We start from the raw sequence: 27,522 nt of genomic DNA on the forward strand, positions 1-27,522 counted from the left end.
GATTCAGCATCTCAAGAATGGGTTTTATTTTCTCTGTTCAAACTGGAAGTAGTTTAAATTAGCCATTTCTGGTTTCGACGTTTATCGCCATAGAACGAAAACGGTAACACATACTGAGATGCTGTTTTTGCAATAGATTGAGCTTGTCGAGAATACGTTTCATCTTTCCGTTAATCCTCTATTCAAATCAGAAGCAGTTCAAATTAACTATTTCTGTTGCATTTATGGTCAGTCTCTAGACCAATGTTTCTTAACCTTTGTGAGACTGCGGCCCACCAACGTCTCCAAAATAATTCCTGCGGCCCACCACAAAAATTACAATTATTAGTTTCCATTAATTTGCCATATTTAGCAACTAAGGTAAAATATAATGCTGCATACGTGAATACTCGTTAGAAGTAATTACTAATCTCAGTTTACTGCACAATTAAAATGATAAAACATTTATGCAATATATACTTTTGTTTTGATCCCTTGAAAAGTTTCGTTCATCTGCACTGTAATGGATGGTAGATTTAATACAACGAAAATATAATTAAACTAATGCAAGTAAGAATAAAAATTACTTTTGACTCACAATCACTGTTTGAAAGAAGCTGGAGTAAAGACGTTCAAACGCATCTTCTCAGCAACATTCAACACACACACACAGTACACTTTTAAGCATTGTTGCACAAGCCACTGTTAAGTACCACCTATCCAATTTTGAATTGAAAACTAATGATTTTTAAATAATTAGTATCAATCACTAAACACAAATAATATTCATACGTGATAAGTGTTAATTAAAATAAATCTCGTTTATGTATACAATTGAAACTAAAGGTGAGGAAGTTAATGAATTCGCAATGAATTTAAGTTAATGAGACCTCTGCTGTTGCTTCTTTTTGGCCAATTGATTGACTCTTGGATGAAGTGAAGTAACAGCCAAACGTAAACAGTGAGAAAGTTGCAGCCGATTCCTTTGCTTTGTTTTGAGAACAGTAATTGCCGAAAATGCTGTTTCACACAGATATGTCGAGGAAAAGCAAAGAATAAATGGCATTGTTCTTGCATATATTTCTGTGTATTCTGACCTCATTTTTATCCAGAATTTGTAAATACATTGAAGCTCTCTGTCCGATTATAATTCGACTAACTGTACTCTTTCTTTGCATGAAAGGGATGAATGTGTATGTTCAACAAAGGGATTTATAATCCACATATTGCTCTCCCGAGGATCTTCATCTTTAGGATAATACTTTTCAAATGATGAAGAGAGCATCTTAAGATGACTGGTTATTAGTTCTGACATGTCAACAATATCGACTTCAGTAGTAAAACTGGAGAACGATTCAAGAACTTCCTTCAGAAACCATATTAGGCCAAAATTCAATTTTCGTTTTGAAACGCTTATATTTTGTTGCAGGCACTGAATATTGTTTGTGAATCTTGAAGACTTAAATTCAGTTCATTGATTGTGGGAAAAAAAAAATGTCACTTAAATAAGTAAGCTTGGCTACCCATTCGTTGTCCTTAAGATATTGACTATAAGTGTTTTTTCTTATTGGTAAGAAATAACTTAACTTCATTTCTCAATTCGTATAACCTTCTGAGAACCCTCCCCCTTGATAATCATCGAACTTCTGTATGGAAAAGAAGATGCTGATGATTAGATCCCAGTTCCTCGCACAATAGTTTCAACAATCGTGTGTTCAAAGGGCTCTTTTTAATAAAATTAATTATTTCCACAGCTTGCGAAAGAACTTCATTCAGTTCAGGTGTCATTTTCTTCAAACGTCAATGTTCTCTATGTATGAAACAATGGGTTACTATGATGTCATGATTTGCTACTTCCTTTATTCTGGATGTCACCCCTGAATGTTTTCCGGTCAGAGAAGCAGCACCATCGGTACACACCCCAACCCTTCCATACGAACAAACGCATCCAATGCATTGAAAATTTCCGAGCCAGTAGTCTGACCTGGTAATCCACATACATTGAGTAAGTCATCAACGGTATAATCAATATATCGTACATAAGAAAGTCGTTCTGGACGTCTGTTGATTCGTCAACTTATATAGCAAAAAATTCGGATTTTTTTAGTATTTTCAATTAGTTGGGCCTCTGGCATATCGGAAATTCGTCTTTTAATCGTATCATTTGCTAGAGGTATTTCCTTAATTTTGTTACCTGAAGACTGACCTAAAATTTCATTACATACTGCTATTAAAGAAGGTTTAACGAGTTCTTCTCCAATAGAATAGGGTTTCTTGCACGTAGCAATCTGCAGAGCAACTAAATAAGATGCTTTTAAAAGTGCTGTACCTGTAGTTGAAGCTTGATTGATCGCCATTTTTTTCAGTTTTTAGATCATCTTTTTTACGCATAAAAGACTCAACCGGCTTGTCTTTTAAGTCCGAATGTGTTTGTGTTTAAATGTCTTATAAGACGAGAAGGCTTCATAGCTTCCTTACCCAGAACAGTACAGATAACACACTGCGGCTTCGGTAAATTGTCTGAGCCGGGAAACTGAATAAAACCATGCTTCAAATAGATTTCTTTGTACTTACGACAAGTGACATGCTTTTTCTTCTCTGTGTTGGATGCACTTCCGTTCTCCTGTACGTCATCTTCAGTATCACTATAATTGTTGACCACATTTTTCGAAGAATCTTGATCACATGCAGTCACACTAGGAACACTATCACTAGTACGGGATTTTTTTAAACCAAAACTAAACAAAGTTCCTTGTCTCTTACTCATTTTCGATATTGAAAACAGCACATAAGTTCCTGTTTTAAACAATAATCACACAGCATCCATCCACTAAACACAGTTGTTCGTCATAAAATTGGCATTTAAAAGAAACCAGGATTATTTCGGAACTAGTAGTCACTGCACACGAAACTTGTTAACCCAAAGCTACGACTCGCGAAACGAATGGTCTTTCTCAACACCGAGGCTAACAATGAACGGATCTTTGGTCATCTATTTTCCGAAATAAAATACATTCACACAAAATTTTCCTCTGAAAATTTGATGCCGCGGTTTAAAGGACAAGGAAACAGACGTATTCAACGCCGGCGTGGCGATTGATATTTTGCGCACACATGTTGAATAGTCTCATTGTCACTCGAATTCTTCCTCCCATAGCACACAAAAGAAATCTGAAGTTCCAAATGTTTATGGTGGTCATTAAGAGTTTTCGAAGGTCCTGTGAGCTTCGATGTTGCCCATTTTGCTTGAAAATGATGTCAAGCGTTATCTATTGGTAATATGATTATTTTTTTAGATCTTAAAAAAAAAGAGAGACAGAAAGAAATGGAGAAAACAAAATTATGGAGTAGCATAAGGGCTCGTGGATATGCTAAAAAGTTATTTAAGTTCCATCGTTATAGTTGAAACAAATTACGAAAGAAAGAAAAAAAGACAGCTTTCTTGTAACTGAGTTTCTTGTGAAGCTTAAAAAGTTATACAAAAAAGATGTTCAAATACATTTGAGAAAATGCGTAGAAAAATTCTAACAGTCTTGGGAGGGTTTCGAACCACGCACCTCCTGATTGCTGGTAATCAGGAGGTGCGTAGTTCGAATCCCTCCCAAGACTGTTAGAATTTTTCTACGCATTTTCTCAAGTTTATTACCTACATAGGTTTCTATGGAAGCAAAAAGCACATTCTTCAAATACAGTTAATTTATGTTTTTTTTTTTTTTAAGATCGCTTTCCGCCCCATTGATCTACGACAAATAAGAAGTGCAGTGACGTAGCTAAGGGAGCATGCCCCCCAAAAAACTTGTCTTGGTCACCCCAAATATCGTGCGTTTACTATATTTCAACTTGCAAAATCCTCGCATTTGGGGGGCCAAACCACTTCCACTTGGAAATATGTCCCCCCAAAACAGCCCCATGAGCAATTGTCCGCCGCACATCATCGGGCCGATCGCTACTATGGCGGTATATAAGCGGATTTCGAGCGGGAACGAAGCGGGACATCGAGTCGGTTGAGTAACTGCAACCACTGGCGGACCGATGACGGCTTTGTCGGGGTACCCGCGAACGCGGTACTGCGACGGATGTAGCCTTCGGACCATACGCTGATCGTGGCGGTTGTTCCTGCTCACGGTCGTGTGGCGGGAACGGATCGGCTTTGCATTACCCACAATTCTTCACTCTTCGTGTGGTGATCGTCATTTGTTATGATTTTCATATGAACAGAAGAGAACTCGGTAACGTCTGCTGACCTAGGATATAAAAGCAACAGGTGGCAGCACTGTACTATTGTCAGACAGTTCGTTGGCTTACAAAACTATTTTCGTGACCGGTTACAGCAGAACATGTTACATTATTTGTTACTTGGCAAGATGTCAAATATACTGCCTATAGCTTTGCTCATTGTAAATAATTAACTCCAAAATTACAATTCTCACTGACAATTACGAGATTGTAGTTAAGATATGCTTGGAAGGAATTGCCTTCCACAGACCATCCATCCCCGGATGGGAATGGAATTCTTGAAAAAAAAATGGTGTTAAATCTTTGTATTTTAACCATGTATTGGTATAAAGGTTTCAGCTCTTAAGTGCCAATACGTTGTTGCCAAAATTGAGAGTAGATTATTAAAGGCGGAATGAAGAGAAATTTTGGGGGGCAATCCGCCATGGTTTGCGGTAGATCCGATTACGTCTTGCACATGGGGGAAATACGTGGGGAGGATTTCAGCGGCTGGGTATCGGCTAAAGGCGGGGGAGCAGCGGGATTATGGCGGATACCCCGCCGGCGGGACGAAGGCGTAATTAGTGTAATCGAGCAGGTGGCCCGCCGTTTGCACGTCGATGGGCCTACGGCGGCCCGCTGGCGGAATGCTTATGGGGAGAACTCTAGCTACCGAGGGCTCCCGAGGAGAATCTTATATTGATATAACACTCTGTACACCAAATTTAGTTGATAACATTACAGATTGGCATACATGGGATCGAGAAACAACAAGCGATCACGAAATAATAACATTTAACATGGAATTAAATATACCAAGTAAGAATAAAGAAAGGTTAAACATTAAAAAGATAAATTGGGAAAATTTTAAAAAGCTTACCTTACCACAATTGGACATAGACAAAAGTAGTGACGAATTAGTACAAAAAATTGAACAGGCTACTAAATTGGCAATAGAGGCATCCACTCCTAAAACCACGCAGAGAGTAGGATATGGCGATTTTTGGTCACCTAAACTGGAAAGATTAAGAAAAATCGTGCGAGCAAAAAAAAAAGTTACCAAGCCACAGCAATTCCAAATTTGAAAGAAAGAAGACTCTTAGCTTATAGGAATGCCAAAGAAGAGTATGAAACAGAAATCATAGAAGCAAAGAAAAGAAGCTGGGAACTATTCCTAACCAAAAACATACAGCTTGATCAGTGGGGATTTCCATACAAATTAATAATGAAGAAAATAAACCCATTAACACTTTGCACGTTAAGAAAAAATGACGGATCTTATACAGTAACTAGAAAGGAAACCATTGAAAATTTAACACGAAAGTTTTTCCCGAATGATATAATGGAAGATGAAACAGAAGATCAGAAACGAATAAGAAGAAAATTCGAAGAGCCGACACAAGTAGAACAGGTAAATAAGGAAGACATGGCAACAAATGAAGAAATCGAAAACATCATTAGGAAACTAAAAACAGGAAAATCACCAGGATTGGATGAAATACCAAATGAAGTCTTCACGAAAAATAGAGAAATATGGACCCCGTACCTGACAAGACTTTGCAATGTACTACTACAACGGCAAGAATTTCCGGACTCATGGAAAATGTCAAAATTAATAATCCTGCTAAAAAACGAAGACAGGGACCCAACTGATGTAAGCTCATATCGCCCAATTTGCCTGCTAAAAAACATAAGTAAAATATACGAAAAGATTATAGCAAATAGGATTAACAAACATAGGAATATGAGTGAAGATACGCTACAGTTTGGCTTCAGAGCGGGCAGATCAACAGAAGACGCTCTGAATAAGTACAAAGAACAAATTCGAATGAGTAATTCAGAAAGTAAATATGTCCTGTCGCTCTACGTAGACATAGAAGGAGCATTTGACAACCTATGGGTCCCATCATTGGTCGATAAATTAGTTAAACTAGAAATGCCAACCTACTTGATAAATATCATTAAACACTACTTTCGGAACAGACGGATCTCAGTACAAATGGAGCAAGAGGAGCTGCAAATTCGTAATGAAAAAGGCTGCCCACAGGGCTCAATATTAGGACCCTTAATGTGGGACATTTTGATACAACCCTGCCTAGAAAAATTAAATGCTAACGATCTAATAGACAAAATAATAGCCTTTGCAGATGATATTGCGATAATATTATCAGCCAATTCAAGAAGAGAAATAGAAATGAAAACAAATGCAATAGTTGAAGGCCTAAACAATTGGTGTCAAGAAAATAAACTAAAATTATCAGTCAAAAAAACAAAATACACGCTTTTCGTTAGAAAATTGAATAGAGGCCCACAAATAAAACTAGGCAATCATAAAATAGACAGAGTTAAAGAATTTAGATATCTAGGGGTAACAATCGATGAAAACCTGAACTATGGTAAACACATTCAAGAAACCGCTACGAGAGGAAATAAGGTGACAAATAAATTGATAACCCTAGGTAAAAATAAATATAAATTGCCTAACAAAATATTAAAATTGTATCACGAAACCCTGCTATGTGCTACAATGACTTACGGATCTAGCATATGGGTGCACAGACTGCTTCAAAACAAGAGAATAAAAGAAAACTTTATCAGACCACAAAGAAACCTTCTGATGAGATTAAGTGGTGCATATAGCACCACCCCCAACCCCAGACAGCACAATGCACGTACATTATCCGTATAGTACATGTACAATTGCACGGATGCAACATGTGCATCATCTGTATAAATGCACGCCTCTACATGTGATGCACATATACATGCCAGGTCCTATTCAACATCTTCACGTGCACAGAACATGTGCAACGTACACGTCCTGCACAAGTGATTTACACCTACCGCGCAGGTGATTTACAAGTAGCACGTATTCGATTTACATGTAGTTCACAGGTGATTTACATGTAGGACAGCGGTGATTTACACGTAGCACACAGGTGATTTACATGTAGCACACAGGTGATTTACATGTAGGACAGAGATGATTTACACGTAACACACAGGTGATTTACATGTAGGACAGAGATGATTTACATGTAGGACAGAGGTGATTTACACGCAGTACCCAGATGATTTACATGTACGATAGAGGTGATTTGAAAAAGTACCCACATAACTTACATGTAGTGCACAGGTGATTTCCTCGTAGTACAGAGGTGATGTAAAAGCAAATTCAAGATGCAACGAAAAAAAGTTTATATATTTGGTGTCTTATGCAGTAACACAATCTACAACTGCAAAGACATCAACTTCAAAGTATATAACAAGTAACTAATAATTGTCAGTGAGAATTTTAGTTTTGGAGTTTATTATTTGCAACGAGCTAAGCTTTAGGTAGTATCTTTGTTATGTTTGCCAAGTAACAAATAACGCAACATATTCTACTGTAATCGGTCACGAAAATAATTTTGTAAACCTATGAACTGTCTGACAGTAGTTACATCAGTACAATGCTGCCACCTGTTGATATTGTATCTTAGCTCAGTGGACGTTATGGAGTTTTTACAATCATTCAGCTGTTATTCGTCGAAAAGTCTCTATAACACCGCCTGGAGGAAAAACGACACCTACCAAAAATGGAGGTTACTTTCTGTTGATGAGAATGGGAGTAAAAGAATGAAACTAAAAGTATACACTTGCACGGTATTATGGACGTCTCATGCACACGTGCAGTAGCCGTGCAAATACCCATGTGCACACAACGGCTTAAGCACCGGTAATTTAAATGTGCTTCATCCACGCAAATGCACATGTGCACATCCACTGCTCAAGCATGGGTTATGCACATGCGCTGCATCCACGCAAAACACATGTGTACATAACGGCTACAGCACGGGTTATATAAATGTGTGCTTCATCCATGCAAATGCACATGTGCACATAACGGCTTAAGCACGGGTTATATAAATGTGTGCTTCATCCATGCAAATGCACATGTGCACATAACGGCTTAAGCACGGGTTACGTACGTGCGCTGCATCCACGCAAATGCACATGTGTACATAACGGCTACAGCACGGGTTATATAAATGTGTGCTTCATCCATGCAAATGCACATGTGCACATATCGGCTTAAGTACGGGTTCCGTACGTGCACTGCATCTACGCAAATGCACATGTGTGCATAATGGCTTAAGCACGGGTTACGTGCGTGCGCTGCATCAACACAAATGCACATGTGTATATAACGGCTACAGCACGGGTTATATAAATGTGTACTTCATCTATGCAAATGCACATGTGCACATAGCGGCTTTAAGCACGGGTTCTGTACTTGTGCTTCATCCACGCAAATGCACATGTGTATGTAACGGCTTAGGCATGGGTTATGTAAATGTATACTTTATCCATGCAAATGCACATGTGCACATGCCCGACTTAATCACTGGTTATGTAGGTGTGCATAACCCACGTAAATGCACATGTGCACATACACGGGTTATGTATGTGTGCTTCATCCACGTAAATTCACGTGTACGGCTTATGCACGGGTTATGTATGTGTTCATCATCCACACAAATGCACATGTGCAAATGTACGGCTTATGCATGGATAGTGCACATGTGTCGTACACGTACGTGTTGTCTGGGACAATGCCCTGTGTTTGTTATTTGATGTCAAGCCTTTGAACTTAATAGCAGTACAGAGAGCGGCAAATTATTGGATGAAAAGGAATAATAGAGAAGAGGTAAGGGCACTGTTGGGTGATGTTTTTGAAAGCGCCCAAGAGATTGAAGAAAGAATCAAAAAAATGTGGAATATTGAATGGACGCACTCTGCTAAGTCACAAAGACTTAGAAATATTATACCAACGGTAGAAATCAGAGAACAAATAAAGTTTCTTGACCCAGCCCCAGGACTCATTCATTTTCTAACGGGACATGGTCCATATGAAACCTACCTACAAAAAATACAGGCCAAAGACAATTCAATTTGTGAATGTGGTGAAACGGGAACACCAGAGCATCATATACTCTGGTGCCCCTTTCTCGAAGAGTTATTTAAGGAAAGAGTGGATATAAGACAGAAGACGATAGCTGATATCATGAGAAGCGAGAAAGATTACAATATCCTGAAGAAAATAACAGACCTTTACTCGAAACTAAAAAAAGAACAATTCTATAGAGAAAAACACATAAGAAAAACAAGAGCAGAATGAATGTGGAAGGATGAATGGAATCCAGTTTCTCCTCAGGACCGGAGACTTCAGAACGTCTCGTGGAAGATACTGGAACTCCGTATCTGCCGGGGAGAACGAGTGTGGTTGTGCTAGTGCGTCTCCAGGCATAGGTGACTTGGAACGGAACTCCGGACGCACTAGAGTGTGTTTTTGGAAGTGTCTTTCCTTCGGGTGGCGGGTCCATCTGTGTGTCTTTGTGCGTGTTGGCTGTGACTATGTCCCCATAGGAGACAAGTGTACTTCGTGAATGACTCAATAACGGTATGTTAATGGAGATTGATCCCTATATCGGCACAGGTGGAAGGATACTTCGGACCAGGATCCACACTAAGTACTCTGAGTGGGCCCTGGACCTCAAACCTGTGATATTGGGAGGAAATCTATTGCAACCACGAGAACATTCAATAAACGAAGGCTCAAGGGACTATTAAGAGGAATGCGGTATGGATTAGTGAAGACTAGTGTGGCTTAGTGTGTTTTGGTGAATGCGGTTTATGTGTCAACTTAGTGTTCTTAGTGCTTTTAGTGTGTGAAACGGGCAAAATATACAGGGAAAAACCAGTGTATAATTAGTGAAAGAATTAAATATGATCACAGGAGAGAAACTTGAAATAGCAGGTGAAAACCAAGCTCATACAGGGAAAACCTGAAGATAGAAGAAGTCCATCAAAGTAAATGAAATAACATAGTAAAAAATAAACACTAAATAAACATTAAATTCAAAAATAAATTAAATAAAAAAGAAATAGAATAAATAAATAAAGCATATCTTAAAAAAATTAAAACATAATAATCATAGTTAATAAATATGGACTCAACCAAGCTAAGTAAAGAAACAAAGTTTAAATAACTCGAATAATAATAATAATAATAATAATAATAATAATAATAATAATAATGGTAATAATAATAATAATACTAATATTACGTATAGACATAAATATACCAAAAATAGAAGTAGCTAAACAGTTAGAAGTAACTAACTAAATACTAACAAGATCAAAATCAAATAAATAAAAATACCAAACAGAGGTAGGAAATGACAACGCAGATCAGAAAGAGTTTAGATGCTCTTGATTTGATTAACAAACAATTTAGTATCAGAACATGTTAGTGTCAAGATCAATGGTCAAATACCCTGGATATCGTATTAGTAGATAGTTGAGTATTGTATAGTTTAATATTAGAATATGTTAGGGTCAAGCATAACGGTTATAGCACTTTGGAAATTACAACAGTCAATAGTTGAGTTTTGAATAGTTTATTCTTTGTTTTGTTTTGTTTTTGTTCCGTTTTTTTTGTCTCTTGTTTCTTGTTTGTGGTTTCCTTTCCCTCCCTTATTCAAATCCCCTTTCACCTATTCCAAAATGCAAAACAAATAAATTAAAGAAATAAAAGGCAATGATGATAACCCGTGCCGGTTTTAATTTTCAGATACCGGTTCTGAAAGACGGGCCTGAGCCTTAAAAAAAAAAAAAAAAAAAAACTCTAGCTACGTTCCTGATTAAAAGGATACCCTACGAAATATGTTCATAATGTCCCAATAGCAGGAATTCACTAGACGTAAACAGCGGTCGAATGATTCAGGAAAAACTTGATGTTTATTCTTTGCATTATTTCGTACTCATGGTTAATTAATGAAGTTAGCTTAAACCACATATGCCGCGGCCCACCTGTTCAGAAACACTGCTCTAGACCACCCTCCGTACAGACCAGACCTCATACCGTGCTATTTCTGGGCTTTTCCACCAGTTAAGAAGGACTTACGCGAAAGGGAAATTAGCAGGACCAGGAAGTTAAAGCTAGTACATCCATTCCCTTATACCGACTCTCGAAAAATGGTCTACAACATATTTTGAGAAGCTAGTGCATCGCTGAGAACTGTGTATAGTGTATCAAGGACGTTATTTTGAAAGGGAAACCCATACCAACCGTCCTACTGACTCAGACTCCGAATAGTGAGCTCATCAGGCCATAGACTTTCGGAGCAGCCCTCGTACATGCACGCGATAAGTCTTACATCTTCCTGACTGAGCTTTCTGACATAATAATGTTGAATACTCGCGCCATCTTTGCTTTAGTATATATGTGAGGATTTTAAGACAAATTGCATTCAAATTATGCAGAATATTGTATATTCATAAATACAACACATGAGCTGTGGGATGACCCGGGCCCCCTCGGCCTCCCAGGATCGGCGCCCTTGGCTACGGGCCTGAGTGAAACTAAAAGAAGTAAGTAGTCTGCTGAAGATCTTAAATAATAACAATAGCATACAATTTCTTGTTTGAGAGAGATTTTTCTTTATCACCTATATTCCAGACAAGTAGCCAACAACCGTAAAAATAAAAAAAAAATAAAAATTAAAAAGTTATATATTTTCTTTCAACTAAACATCCAGCTTTATAAATATATTTTCTTCCAACTGAACATCGAGCTTTATAAATCACCTTTCCGTCCTTAATTTTGTGTTCTGACAACCTGAGATGTTTCGATAATCCAGAAGCAGAGAAATGCCTTTCGCTTTCGTGACATACAGAACGCCAATCTTCACGAAACTCTAGAGAGAGACACGTGTGACATTAAGTCGCACGATTTCACTGATCAATTTTGGTCGTAAGCGATTTGTGGTTCGTTCTTCCGAAAACGTTATCGGATACTTTGATCATTAATATGTAACTTTTTGTTTGTTTGTTTGTTTGTTTGTATGACTAAAGCTTGTATAACATTTTAATTTGATGTGTTCTCTGAAATGTTACTGTAAAGGCAAGCGTGTGAAGTAGGAAAGGTGTTACGACAGTGTGATGCTATTTCTCCCAAGCTTTCTATAAACATACTTGAATATGCGTTCTAATCTGTCTACTTGGACAAGAAGAGGATAAACTAGGGAATACCGTGTTAGCTTAACATACGAGGTGCGTCAAAGGGTTTCCTTAAGGTGGTAAACGCAAAGAAGACACAGTGATCGTGACGCATTTATTACCACAGATAGAGCATAGATAACACTGCTTTTCAGCATATTCAGCACCGGAATTTATACATTTGTCATACAGTAAGCGTCAGACAGTGTGGTACAGTGAGTATTCTGATGTAGAAGTCAGCCGCCTGGAGTGGAGTCATTGCCAGTTGCTTTGGCACCCAAGCACATACTGTATTGAAACTTAAGTGTATCATGACACTTTCGTGCAACAGGGATCCTGAAATCTATGGAAACTGGCTGCTGAGTTCAGTTACCATCGTGAAGCGACAATTCTTAGAATACGCTGCCTCCACGAGAGAAGACCGCTCATTTCGCAAGTCAGTTGCTCATTCCCACAATCTATGGGAGCTGGCTGCTGAGTTCAGTGATCATGAAGCGACGATACGCTGCCGTACAAGATCCTTTGTTACGAGAGAAGACTGTCCACTTCAGAAGTCAGTAACTATTTCCCACAGATTTTTCGAACCCTGTTGCATAAAATTGGCACGACACACCTGAATTTCAAGAAATTATGTGCCAGTTAGTGCCGAAGCAACTGATACTGATCTCGTACCCAGGTGGCTGGCTGACTTTTACGACATCTAAATCCACAAGTGTTTATCTCACACATGACAAGGTCTGAATTCCGGTAGTGAATATGTTGAAAAGTAGTGTTACTTGTATCTGTGGCGATAAATTTCAAGGTCTCTGTGTTTTTCTTTGTGTTTACCGCCCTAGGGTAATTTACTTTACGGATGCGCCTCGTAATATGAAGCCCAGGCTTTTGAGATTTTAATAGAAAAAATAAAATACCCAGTATAAAATATTACACTTCGGAAATATTACCCCGTGTAAACATATTGAAAATGCATTAATAGTAAATTTTAGGTGTCAATCAAATCGAACTCTAACCTGATGCATTATCGTTGTCTATTTTCTATACCAATAATGCCCACCACCCCCCTTATGTCCATGACGCACTCACCCCCCAATTGTCTATCCGTAGGTGTTCTTCCATGAAAAAAAATCTTTTCGATTAATTTTACCCCCCCATCAAACATATTTATATAGATTTACCCCCCCCCCCCAATATTTCAATGACGCACTTTGCGTCATAGGCCCCCCTTGTGGGCACCCCTGTCTATACACTGTGTCTAATCTTGATGCTCTGTATGAACTTCCCCCTACTTATGACAAGTAGGGTCAGACCCGCAACCAGAGGGGCTAGGTAGGGCCTGTCCTCCTAAACTTTCCGTGGCCCCTCCAGACCTCAATACAATATGCTATTATCAATGCAAAAATCATAATTTAGATATTTGTAAGAGAATTGTTAATGACTTGCCCCCTCCCTAACATATTCATGACCCCCCCCAAACTTGTGTGGTTAGTTTCAGGCCTGAGTAGGGTATTGGTTCGGATCACACGTTAAGCTGTAAGGCTAGTTTTAGATTGAATCATCTATCGTAGCATTTCTCGTAGCAGATGTGCTGCAAAAAATCTCGTATAATATATGGCATCAAAAGAATATGGTGCTTTTACACGGTAGCATTTTGATAAGCATCTTGTTGTGACATAGCAAACAAATCACTGGAGAAGAGTGCAATTATGGCTCCGAAACTAAAGCGTGAGGTGGCTAAAGCTATAGTGGTTGTAACAATAGTTCTCGTCGGTTATATTAAAAAACGAAAACCACAAAGAAGTATGTGGGCAAAGAGCATCCATACTCCAACTCATTTTTCTTTACTACAATTCAATTTCCCACACAAAATAAAGAGCATGGATATATGGCACAAAATCTTTCGTTTCCTTTTAACGCACCGCGGCGCTGCAATCGGACCAGAAATTCTGGGGAAAATGCTACGAAATAGAGCAGGTTCTATCGACAAGAAATGCCATAGCATGGGAATTGCTATAGCATTTGCTACTTTACATGGTAGGATATCGATGATAGATTTTTGCTACGATAATTGCTTCCGTCTAAAACTAGCCTAAGTCTGTGTCTTACATAGCCTTGGTGCTCAGGAACATCAAACTCAAACCCGAGCCAATCGTTGTCCCTACTTAGATATGCCCAGCATGGTTGAGAATTGGTAAGTGAGAACGAAGTTCAAAAACACCTTAGCTCAAGTTTCTCATCATTGATCCAACACTTTCCACCTGCCACTCCCAATTGGGGTAAGTTGACATTTATGATGGTTGGCAAAGTGGCCAATTGCAGCGTAGAGGCAATGTTGACAGTTGGCTAGCCTACTGTTTCTCAATGTTGTGTCTACTATCCGTGCTACTAGGGAAGATATTTTGTATTATCAACTGTCATAGCCAATTAGAGCTATGAAAAATAGCGTATTGATTGATTGCACAGCTTGTCCTGTCCTTTCTGATAGAATCTTGGATTCCTTTTCCTGGTTGACAGTATGTTGTTTGGTAAACCATGTCATGTCAAGACATATCCAATAAAAGGCTGGAAACATCGAAAGTCAATTATTTTGTAGAATCAAGGACAGAAGTAGCATGTGTGTGTGTCTGGTTTAGTTGAGGCAGAGAGAGAGACACACAAACACATACTCGTCCATCCACGCGCGTATCAAAAAGAAATCAATTGAAGGTAATCGTGGCAGGAAGGAAAAAAGGGTGTCACTCAGGTGAGCATTTGTTGTGAAAGATTGCTGTGCGTCGCGATGGCCGCCGGACAATGGCCGATGCTCGTTCGCTGGCGCTGTTTGAAGCCATCCGCTCCAGCAGATTCCGGCAGGCGAAACTTCTTGTCGAGGCAGGCGCTAATGTCAATTTCCGCAATGTCAGAGGTGAGTCAGATTCTGTTTACAATCCTCTTTTTTTTTTTTTTTTTTTTTTGTTTTTTTGTTTTTTGTTTGTTTTAGAAAACACAATGGTACATTTTCTTGCACTTAAAATTGATGTTCAGTAAAAAGCTAAGTCATTGTACGAGGGGGTATCGTAAAGTTTCAATTATCATAGTAAAAACAATCAGGATATATGGATTGTGATTTGTAGTTGTTAAACCCTCTCTATGTAGTCACCACCCAGAGTTCCTTCACTTTACGAATATCGTCATTGTAGAAGTTTGCAAATTGTGCTTTAAACTAATCTTCCACCTCATGAATGACGTCACCTGTGTTGTCAAAATAGTGACCACTCAATGGACGCTTCATTTGGGGAAACAAGAAAGTCACTGGGTGCGAGGTCGGGAGAATAAGGCGTATGCTGCAATACCTGGAAGAAACATACCCTTGCTTTGTTGACAGCAACTTAAGATGAATGGGCTGATGCACTGTCAAGTAGGAGAAGAACGCCTTTCGAGAGCATGCCGCGGCGTTTCGTTTTCAGAGCATCGCGCAGTTTGTCCAGGGGATTGTTGTAGTACTTGCCAATGACGGTTTCTCCTTTTGTAAGGTAGTCTGTGAGGATTATCCCACGAGAATCCCAAAAAACGGACAGCATGACCTTTCACCTTGACTTTTGCACCTTTGCCTTTTTGGGAAGGGGGTAATCGGCATGCTTCCACTGCATGCTCATGGTTTTGGTCTCTGAATCATACTTATATATCCACATTTCATCCATAGTTACCAGACGACCGAAAAGTCCTCCTCATTCTCTTTTAACAGCGTCAATATCTGTTGAGAATGCTCACGCCGCGCCGTGCTTGCTCCTGAAAAGGCATCTTACCCATCTTTTACTTTAGTCACTTTTGGCACACCCTATATAAAAAATAATCATTAGGAGCTAATTTTCTTAATATCATGCACACAAAAACCAAACATAACACTAACAAAATTTCATCATATCTTAATAACTTCCTGGTGATAATTAGAACTTTACGATAGCTCCTCCCCTAGTATTAATATTACCGTAGCCATTTCCTGCAATGTAGGTGATGAACCTTTTGATACCCGCGATAAATATTGAAGTAACCTCCAGTCATCATACCTAGAGTACATACACATTTATTCTCCTTAACAAATCGAAGTTGTTTCTTAAAAAAAATGCTAGTTAAAAAATACTTTGCATACAGAAATAGAAGGATTATCATGGAAAAAACGAAATAAAAATTTCCAGTTTTACTTCCTGTGTTAGGCGTTTAGACCAAAGAAAATTACGACAGAATCGGTTCAATCAGAATTGTAGGAAGAAACTCACGATCACAATGTTGTTCACCACAAACTCATGTGGTCTTGGGTCGAACCAGGGACTGCCCGCACCAGAGCTGAGCACTCTATGATTAGCACTAGGAGATGCATCAGAGATTTCCCCCTTTCTTAAATAGGTCTAGTACAATATTTTTCAACCATAGGTACGCGAAGACACTTCGGGAGGAACCTAAAATTTAAGAAGTTAACAGGCAAAACTATCAGTCACACGTTTCAGCATTCTAAAAACTTACCATAATCTATGGAAATCCATCAAAATCCTATAGAATGAAACAAACACATATCTACTCCTCTTCCACCTGACCAAGCTATCTCTCTATTTAGTATGGCGGTCTGCGCTTTATATGCATTCTGTCATTTGTTGACCAGAGTCGTAGCTAGAGATTACAGCACCTATGGGACGAAGTAGAATTCGGCATCCCCTATATTCACCTTGTTATGATACACTGAATTTTTATCAAGCTTCTTGGACAGACCATTGCAACAGCCAAAAGCGATCATTATGTATTCTTTTTGGACTTTTTGTTAAATTTGACAAAATTACCTTTGGTTTTATCAGTGGCGGATCCAGAGGAGGAGATCGGGGCAATCGCCCCCCCCCAGAAGAGGAAACTTTCTTATTTTATATATATAAATAAAACCCATCCCGGAGTTTGATGCTGTTAAAAGTAGCTCTAAGTAGCAGTATGATAACCCACCGCCCCCCCCCCCAGAATTCGGTCCTGGATCCGCCCCTGGGTTTTATACAATCCCACTTGGAGAACAATTATGGAAATTTACAACTATTTACAATCATTCATACTATCGATAAGAAATGAAATTTCACTACATCAGAAACTTATTTTTTAATCTTCGAAATGGGTGACAGCATTAATTTTCAGTAATAATTGTAAACTTCTATAATAATTTTATTCTGTATGTCACCACACAAATAGCATTTTAATTTCGATTCTTTTAGCGTAAAAAACATTTTGTGAAATGTAATAGAAATTCACAAGGAGCCTTCTTTGCGAATTTCTCAATATTGATCGATGGAGATGAAGAATATGTTTAATGTTTCTCCTTAAAATCCAAATGTAGTTTGACTATTACATATGTTTGAAATTATAGTAATTACCTAATTTCTTAATGAATAAAAAATACACTTACGCACACGCACACACATACATACGTACACACACACACCCATATATATCAACTGCTTGTGTCGCCAGGTTATTTTTTGTGTATACGTATCTAGTTGTGATATTTATATCTATTTACATTAATACAAACATATACATAATGTATGTACTGGTATATGTTTTGTATTAATGTAAATAGACACAAATATCACACAACTAGATACGTATACCCAAAAATCAACCTGGCGATACAAGCAATTGATAGAGAAATGAACCTAATAAATTCCTCCAAATTGGAAGCATTTCATATCAATGAAATAAAAAAAAATCACTGGTAGTGATCAGTCTTTGGAAAAGACAAAATTCGTTGGGTTAAGTTCTGACCCCGTAAGCCACTATTCTACAACTGCTTCAAGTTCGAAAATGTTATTATTCCCTTTGTTTACCTTCATTTTTAATATTCTCACGCAAGTAGCAGTTTGCGTGTGTCTCTTAACTCCTTTCATTTTCATACCTTCATTCACACCATCGTGATTAATCCGATTCGTTAGAAAAGCATGCTTAAATAATCAAAACACCGAACACGTATTTCAGACTTTGACCGTTTCTGATTTTGAAAACGCTGGTGCGTACACTATAAGTGATTTGATTACTCATTGTCAGCACCTTGTATATCACATCGTCATTAACAAATCATATACAGTATAGTAACTTCATTTAAGTAATAAGTAAAAACGTGTTGTGACTTATTGAAGCGTTTGGGTTGCGAGCGAAACAAGCAAGAAAACTTTTACCGAATTTATTTCTTTGCAATTGATTTAATAGGGCGCCAATATATTTTCGGGGCGACGCATCGTTACTCATTTCCAACACATTTTTTGCTTTCTTGCTCGTCCGGAGCCCTATTGCTATCAGCACCCGGGGCAACCGCCTCGCTCGCCCTCCTAGCTACGGCTCTGGTGTTGACTTATTCTATATCTATTCATCATGTCCAGTGTTTCTCCAGGCATAATTTCGGAGGAGTCTTCTGCTTCCTCCTTTACCTTCCGAGTTGGCAATCTACGCCCGGAGTTTTTTTTTTTTTAATGGTAACTTTTGTGCAGAACATATCTTCAGATTCTCATATTTTGATTTTGTCCCTTCCCTCTTCCTCCCGGAATTATTATTATTATTATTATTATTATTATTATTATTATTATTATTATTATTATTATTATTATTATTATTATTATTATTATTATTATTATTATTACCTAAATGTTTATTATTATTACCTAGTGTCTTTCTCGAGGCGTATTTAAACCTGGAAACCTCCTTTGTGTACGCCACTGCATTGGAGGAGAACTTCAAATCACGCTTTTTCAATAATCTTGAAAGAAAGAAGAAAACTCTGGACGCTACTAGACGGAGTACTAGAGAAAACTACGTTGATTGGGATTTCTTTCCTTATTTTTCTGTGTTCCATTACGTGATAATAAGCACTACAGACCATAAAGCGTTCTACGCGGTGACTCAATGGTAGAGTGTTTGCCTCCAGTGATTGGGGACCCTGGTTCGATCCCAGCTCGCGCCGTGTGGACTTTGTGGTGGACAAACACCGTGCTCGTGGGTTTTCTCGGGGTACTCCCGTTTCCTCCCACTTTCTTAATTTCACTCAATTCTCATAATCACCGTCTCCTTTAGCCTAACTGGCATAACCGTGGGACGTAAAACTCAAAGATTTCAGTTCGTTTCATTTTCATAAAGCGTTCTGGCCAACAAACCAAGTGATCAATTATTTGGTGAGCTATACGTCGGGGATCGCACATTTTACAATAAACAGACAACAATGTTTACGAAAGTAGGGAAAAGGCATATAGTAAAACAGTGAAAAGTGTTGTATGCAGTGGTCGAAGTGAAACGGTATGAGGTGGTATGCCATACCAAATCTGGTTTTTCAGTGATTAAAAGCATACCGTCACTGGAAAGTAGATGCTAAATACCTTTAATAAATCCATTTTATGCATAATAGATGACAGGTAGCTTTGCACGTAAATATATTTTATTTCTTATGTAGAAATAATTTCTAAGTTGACAATACCTACATTTTTGTTAACTTTTTCCTACCTTTTGATTTCAAATGAGGTGTCTTCATCTAGCTTATATTTTAATGTGCCATATTGAATTGTTTCTTTGTTATGTGTGTGTGTCTTCTTTCTTTAATGCATATAAATGACGTGTTTTTAGTATGGGCGGTTTTAAGGGTTATCTGCTCTGGGGGCGGATCTTTCGCGGGTTTGGAATACCCCATAGTCAAGTGGGGGGACCTGGAGTTTTCTCACAGAAAATTGTTAATATTCTTATTCGCTTTTGAGCATTTTCGTGTATAATTCTCTATAATACAACGTAAGGAGATATTTTTTTTTTTTATTTTTTGGAAAACTTTTTGGTGGGGAATCAAAAATATCTCCATATCTCCACTACCGAGAAGCTCTTCTATGGTTTTTCAGTCATTATGTAAATAGAAATGCAATCTTTTAGGCAACATACCCTCACTACATTTCAACAGTTAGGTAGACAGTATGTCGAGTCAAAATCATAATAAAACATACCACCTCTGCTTTTTTTCCACTTGGAACACTGTTTGTATGTTATAGGGGTTTATCCAAGGCCTATATGCATTGATTAGACTGACATACTGACCTCCTATCTACATATAAGAGCTACACGTTCAGGACATTTCAATCGATTTTGTTTGTGTTAAATGCTGCCGGCTTTCTAGATATTGATTATTGTCGGATGTGGCCTTTCTCCCTTTCTCTCTCTTTATGCTTTCCTTTCCTTTCCTTTCCTTTTTTTTTTAATAACATGTTTAAATCGATTTTGTGTGACAAGCAATGCCACGTTTTACTAACAAACATTCTCTCCAAGAAACCTGTTGGAGTCCATCGCAATTTCCGTTGCGAAGTGCGTGTCATAAAGTTGAAGATTGCGGGCGCGTGCGGGGGAGTGAAAGGAAGAAAAACGGAAAACTTTAGGAGCTAATTTATCATTCATGGGTATAAGAGAGCCCTTACTCTATAGGCAATCATTTCACACATAAGTACTTTTCTTTGGAATACAGGCTCCCAATAAAGTTTGCAACTAGTGGCTGTATGACAATGTAGATGCCACTAGCTGACTTAGACTTCCAAGATGCTGGATTGGGAAAAGAGAGGTCACTGAAATTGTCGTCACAGTTACCTGATTTCAATCCCATGCATCTGTAGAAGGTAAAATTCCAACATTCGAAGAATGGTTGGTTAACCCTTAGCCACAAAGTTATTATCAACAGAGGCGGCTTTAGGATTTTAATTTTGGGTAGGCCCGCTCCCTCGCTTACGAATACATATAGACATTTGATTGATTAATGACAGTAGGAAATTACTTTTACAGTAGTGGTTGATGCTATTTGTTAAATAATTATCTACCATTAATATAAATAGAGGAAAATATATTTACTCTTTATTGTATCTTCCAGCGTTTATATAACTTTTCAAAATTTTTGGGTAGGTCCGTGCCTATCTGGCCTACCTGCTAAAGCCGCCACTGATAATCAAATCTCAGAAATCGTGTTTAGCGGGGGACAATGTGCAAAGATGCGACATATATCAATGAGTAGATCTCTTTAAGCTGAACAAAATGATAACGGTGAGTGCAAATCCTTATGCGTAGATTTCGAGATTATCATAATCAAAAATAGGTAAACATGTGTTACAGCATTTTCGAAAATTCCCCTTCTAAAGGGGAAACTAGGACAATTTACTTTACTATAATCCCGTTCGAAGAAGGGACACTTCTACTTGCTTTATTATTAACATTCTTCATTTGCTCTAGTAAACATGTTAATAAACACTTAACAGACCAGTTACATTTGGGAGGGCCAGGAACAAACACGGGCGCCCTCCACTCATTTTGCCCTCATGAGGGCTGATCCACCGAAATGAGAGTGAGGGCGAGTAAGTGTGAGTGACAAAGTCGATTGAGGGTGAGTGTGAGTGAGGGTAGGAGCATGAACAATATTTGAGGGTGAGGGTGGCTGAGGGTGAGTGTGAGGGAATTGATTGAGGGCGAGTGTGAGTAAGGCAGGGGCGGATCCAGGTCTGACTTCTGGGGGGGGGCGGTGGGTTGTCATACTGCTACTTTTAAGGGCACCAAACTTTGGGATGAGTTTTATTTATATATATAAAATGAGAAAGTTTCCTCTTCTGGGGGGGCGATCGCCCCGATCGCCCCCCCTGGAGTAAGGGTTAGCAAAAATGTCAATATCTTGGTAGGGAGTCGTTTAGAGGGCCCGGCTGCATTCCTCCCTTTGCCCCGTGGTTACACCCCTGTAAATGAACAGCAGATACTGGTGAAAATACGTCGTGCTCAACCTGTCCATCAGGGACGGCGATTAGGGGAAAAGAGGGAGCAGTTGCCCCCACTTGAGTTGATTTTAGTTTAGCGTCCCTTTCAGCAGCGAGACTATATGAGACGTGAACCAACTGATTAACGTGGAATCCGAACCACATGAGCTCCCGCCAGGAATCGAACCCGGGTCTCCCACGCCAAAGGCGCGTACGCTAACCGCTTAGCCACGGAGGAGCTCCCCACTTTTTTGAAGTGATCCCTTAATGTTTTATTTGTAAATGTAAAGTTTTTGTATATATTACTAGTTCATAGAAAAAAAGTGGTCCCATATAATATTTGCCGTTTGCAGAAGTACATATTGGTTATTTGTCTTCCCGTGGAGTTAAGAAAGCTACAGGAATTGCGTTTTAATTGCTACGGAAAATGGCCCAAAAATTATCTATTGGAGCGCAACAATTCCAGCGTACTTTCATGTCTTCTTACAAGGGCCCGATAGGTTAGTCAGCGGCTTTGAAACTAATTGAGAGAACGTTTCAAAAAAAAAAAAAAAAAAAAAAAAGGCTTACACAAGTATTCTTTAATCGCAGAATAATCGACAGTTCCTAAAATGTCATTATTCATTATTATGACATCTGATCATACAATTTTCCAGACAGAATTTTAAGATGTTCATGAGCAAGGAATCAAATCTCTTCTTATACTTTCGTTGTTTAAGAGTACAAAGGGCTAGTACCTACTTGCGTTGCTCTTGTCAATTTACTTCATAAAATGTGAAATACGATATACGGTATTTTAAGTGGAAAAGATAGTATCCTATTAGTTATACAACCTTTCGTGAAACAAAGTGTTCCAGAAACAACCAGGAAAATTAACATCAATATATTCAGATTATGTCTTGCAACCCCACCCCCCACCCGCACCCCACACACACTTTTAACGTCCAATCGCCACTACTGCTGTCTATTATGAGTGTTTCCACTGAAAACTATTCATTCTTCTAGTAGAGAGACAGACAGATTGACTATTCAATTATTAAAACGTAACAAGGCCACTGATTCCTATAACCACACAGACACACAAAAGGAAAGTTTATGCAGTACATATGTGTGTTTACATATGTGTTCGTCACGCACTACGTTTCACAAAAATAAATCGTATATCGTACTTCGTATGACGTCAGAGATGAAAGATCTAGATAACTTATCTGATACATTTTTCCAATGTTTTCATGTGACTTTTTTTTTTCTTTTCTTTTTTGTCGGATCGTGCTGCCGTGATGATTGCAAGAACAATTTTGATTGAATTATTTCGTTTATTCTATTTTTGGTCTTTATTTTCGACAAGGTTTTAGCTCTGTGTCTACTGTAGTAACGTGAAACACTCGAACTATGTTCTTCAAAACGATAAAAGATTTCAACACAAATTACAAGTTTGCATGTTAATCTTTGTGCTTAGACAAGGTTAACGTAACAGTCAAATTCCCCCCTTTGTTTCGTTGTTGCTTGGTTATTCAAATATGAATAAAGGTAAGTATAATATAATATCCTTGGATAATCGATTCGTTGTCAGTAAACGCAGAAGCAAAGTGTGATATACACTGCTGTTGGTGAAAATTGCAGTAACGAAAAAAAGACACTTCTACGTGAAATGGAATTTATGTCACGGAACCATTACATGATTGCCGTATTTATTCAATTATAAGCTACACTGATTGCAAGTCGATTCTAGCAAGCATATATAATTTTTCACGCGTTACCCAAGCCAACAGTTTTTAAGTTTGCCTCAAGGAAGCGAGTGAGGTTTGATTTACATCGAAGTTACTCCACCCGAGTGTGACGTAATGTTACGTGGTACTATCATGTGGGCGAAGGTGGAATAAAACGAGCCCTGTGGGGCTTCTAACCCCCTTCGCTCGCTGACGCTCGCTCCACTGTTTCGTAACGTAAGTAAATCACTTGATCAATAAAATTATGTCTGCGAAGTGGATTAATTACCACGTAACATTACGTCACGGCCGGATGGCGCAACGTCATTGTAAATTTAACGACACCCCAAGGAAGGCAAGGAAGCGTATGACTACCTCCCCCTATCTAACTCACTAAACACCCTAGCTTGCTCTCTAGCACGCTTGGCTACGAGGGCCGACAGCATCTGGCGTTTGATTTGTGGTGAGAAACGGATAACTCCAACCAATCAGAACAGTGTATTTTGCTCCTATGGCTAGGGTCAAAGGTAATTAAAATATATGCACCCGCGAAATTAAAAACGACTTTTTCTTAAATTTTAAAAATGAAATTATCAACCCTTTCACAGGCAGTGGGAAGGATTAAGCCCAGTACGGGATACTAAGCATGTTATTATTTGCTCCATTGGAAAGCGTTATTTCCAGTACTCCATAAGTCGCTTCCTATTGTAGTCGCCGCTTCCTAATGGTAATTGTATGCGAACAACACTTTATTTTTGTTTTGAGCTTGTCCTGCATCTATGTAAATATGTAAATCATGGTTGGTTGTGGTTTTCCAACTTTTCTTCCGTTTTCTAATTTGAAAGGTTTTTGCTTTTCTTTCCTCAATACTGCAATCAGATATTGTTTATTGGCAATGAACATGAATAAATGTAGAATATGGAAGCAACAATGGGCATTACGCAAACGTGATGAAAAACGACTGGAAGTTTTCGAAATGTGCGTGTGGAGAAGAATGGAAATAATTAGTTGCGTCCAGCTTAAAATGAATGAGAGGGTGCTGGAAATGGTGGGGGAGAAAAGAACACTTTTAAATATTATTGAGAAGATGAAGAGGTCATTGCCTAAGAAGAAATTGTATCATGAGAGTCGTCCTAGAAGGTATGGTGGCAGGAAAGACAGGGAGGGAGCGAAGTAGGGTACAAGTAATGGACGATATAAAAGCAGAAAGATCATACGTGAAAACGAAGGGGTTAGCGGAGGACCGTGGAGCATGGAAGCTTCTCAATTTCGTCGAGTGACCTACCAATAAAGGCAGAATAACTATGATGATGACACAACAATCAGCATCGTATCAGCTTTTATTGACTGTATTTTATTCTTGTAAGTCCAATGTCTGTTGTGCATTCTGAAGTAACATTTTATGTGAATAGATAACGATAGTATACGACTAGCGACTTGTGCTGCTAAGTAGATGGACTACATCTATCGAGCTATAGGCTATCGAGCTATAGGCTCATGCTTTCTTCACTGTAGGTAATCCTCAAGATGTTTCATTTGTGAATTGCTCAAGATGTACTATTCCTTGCTCCAATTACAAGGGGTATCCAATAAGTTGTCTACCTAGACAGGAAGGAATGAAGATAGGCTCGTTTGGTCATCACTGTTTTTCGATGTAGTCTCTATGGAGGTCTATGCAGCGTCGCCACTTTGTCCGTATCGAAGAAATCCCAGAGATAAAATAGTCATGTTTGTCATGGCCTGCAAACCACTGGAAAACAGCCTGTTGAACCTCGTTGTCCGACGATAAACGTTGTCCCCGCAGGCGTTTCTTCAAGTCTCGGAAGAGGAAGTAGTCACTAGTGAGAAACTTGATGACCGAGCGGTGCTCCAACTTCTGCAAATCTATTGTTCACGAGGTCACACAATCATTCGCTCTACGGCGCAACACAAACACACTGCTCACTGCCATTGCGTGGCTCTCACTGACCTCAAATTGCGCAGTGGGGTTCCCCTTCCCCACAGTGGCCTTGGGGTGTCAAGCGTCATTATGCTCCGCCCCTCCCTTTCTGTCTAGATAGATAACTTACTGGACGCCCCTCGTATGTTATTGTAAACCATCGACGAAGATTTCAGAATGTCTATGTTTCGTTGTTCGATATCCAAGCAAAAATATCCAGATCCTAGGACGGACAAGTGAACTTTGCGTTCGCACCCCTTCAACCTCCCAGGATCGACACTTATAGTGTAAACTAACCTTAACTCCAATAACCTTGCTGATTCATAAACGCAAACTAGAGGACGCAGTGCCGTGCCGTGGAAAATCAGTGCCCGGGGCGAGAGTATACGACGGCGCCCCCATACATATATTCCAAGTAATTTTTCCTTTCTTTTGCCCCTTTTTCTCCCGATTTTTTCGCCCTCTTTACTTCGGCGCCCGGGGCCGTCGCCCCGCTAGCTTTCTCCCCCCCCCGACGGTACGGCCCTGAGAGGACGCAGTTCTGCTGCTTTCTACGAAAAAAAGAAAAGTGGCTCACGAAATGATTAGGTATACAACGCATAAGCAATAAGTTGTATTTACCTTGAATATTTACTGAACCGTAACTAGGGTTTGAAAAATCCCGGACGCCACATCGCCATGGTCACTGAAAATACAAGTCTGGGAGCATATTTTTTCACGCTCTACCTTAGCCAACTGTTTTTAAGTTGATCACAAGGAAGCGCGTGAAGTTATATCAAAATTGCACCACCCGAGTCTGACGTAATGTCACGAGGGTCAAGGTGGAAAAAACGAGCCCTGCGGGACTTCTGACCCCCTTCGCTCGCTCAGCTATGTTTCATTACATAAGTAAATCAATTTTTATGCATTATATATTACGTACGGGAAAATGAATATTATTTTTATATTATTTTAATGATAAAAGTATTATTAAAATAAAAAATAAAAGAAAACGTTCCGTGGTCCGGGTTTGAATCCACGCCTTCATTACAAGCCCCTTTGCTAGCATGCTCGGCCACGAGGACCCACAGCATCTGGCGTTTGATTTGTGCTATATGTATGCTACGTGGCGAGAAATAGATAAGTCCAACCAATCAGAACCGTGTATTTAGCTCGTATGGCTAGAGTCTAGCGTGATTAGAATATATGCAGCCTTGTGTATAGTTACAAGGTCAAAACATGTAGTCTTATATATGATTTTGGCATGGGAACCGATTATGTGGGAGGAGGGAGGAAAAAGGGGCTGGGTCCTCCAAGATCTGGATATATTTGTTTAAATATATGGCAATTTAACATACCTGAAAGGACCTGCACAAAGTGATACAAAAATCGCACACAAAAACATTTTTCGAGCATTGTGCATCACTAACAGATGATTCAGATCTCAGACGATCACTTCGTTATTTTTTGTCCCTGTCTTCGTGCAGAGCATCGTCTTCTGTCGTCAAGCGCATTCGAAATCGAACACTTTAAATGCAAGACCGACGATTTCTATCGAGATTCTATAAATTTACTATAACTAGAGCAATGCTTTTCAAATTTACTATTCATTGACTTTGTAACATGGAGCACACTTTAGAGGAAACTAAAATTTGCATTCTAGAAAGAAATTCAAGGAGGGATTCCATAATTTTAGAAACCATTCTTTGCTATCAAACCAACGAATGTTACTGAACACCAAGGGCGGGCATTGCCACCTCCAACTTTTTGACAAAAGTGAGTTATTCATATTAACTCCACACTCGTCTAGGAGGTATTCCAAAGATCCGAGACTGACCAAAAAGTCTGCCCTCCCAGCAGACAATTCCTAACTCAGCCTGTGCTGCACACTCTGACAAGTTCT

At 38.9% G+C, this 27,522-nt stretch overlaps 1 protein-coding gene across 1 annotated transcript in view; it reads left to right on the forward strand.

Annotated features, from left to right (window-relative positions):
* The first annotated feature begins 14,959 nt into the window (after window positions 1-14,959).
* The window catches only part of LOC145672902 (uncharacterized), a 117,938-nt gene continuing 105,375 nt past the window's right edge, over window positions 14,960-27,522 (forward strand). Inside the window, exon 1 of the mRNA XM_081742102.1 lies at window positions 14,960-15,139. Coding sequence (XP_081598228.1) covers window positions 15,028-15,139 — 112 coding nt within the window. The 5' untranslated portion in view covers window positions 14,960-15,027. The remainder of the gene's footprint in view (window positions 15,140-27,522) is intronic.

Source organism: Thermobia domestica, chromosome 16 (assembly GCF_964235325.1).
Source record: "Thermobia domestica chromosome 16, izTheDome1.hap1.1, whole genome shotgun sequence".
NCBI lineage: Eukaryota > Metazoa > Arthropoda > Insecta > Zygentoma > Lepismatidae > Thermobia > Thermobia domestica.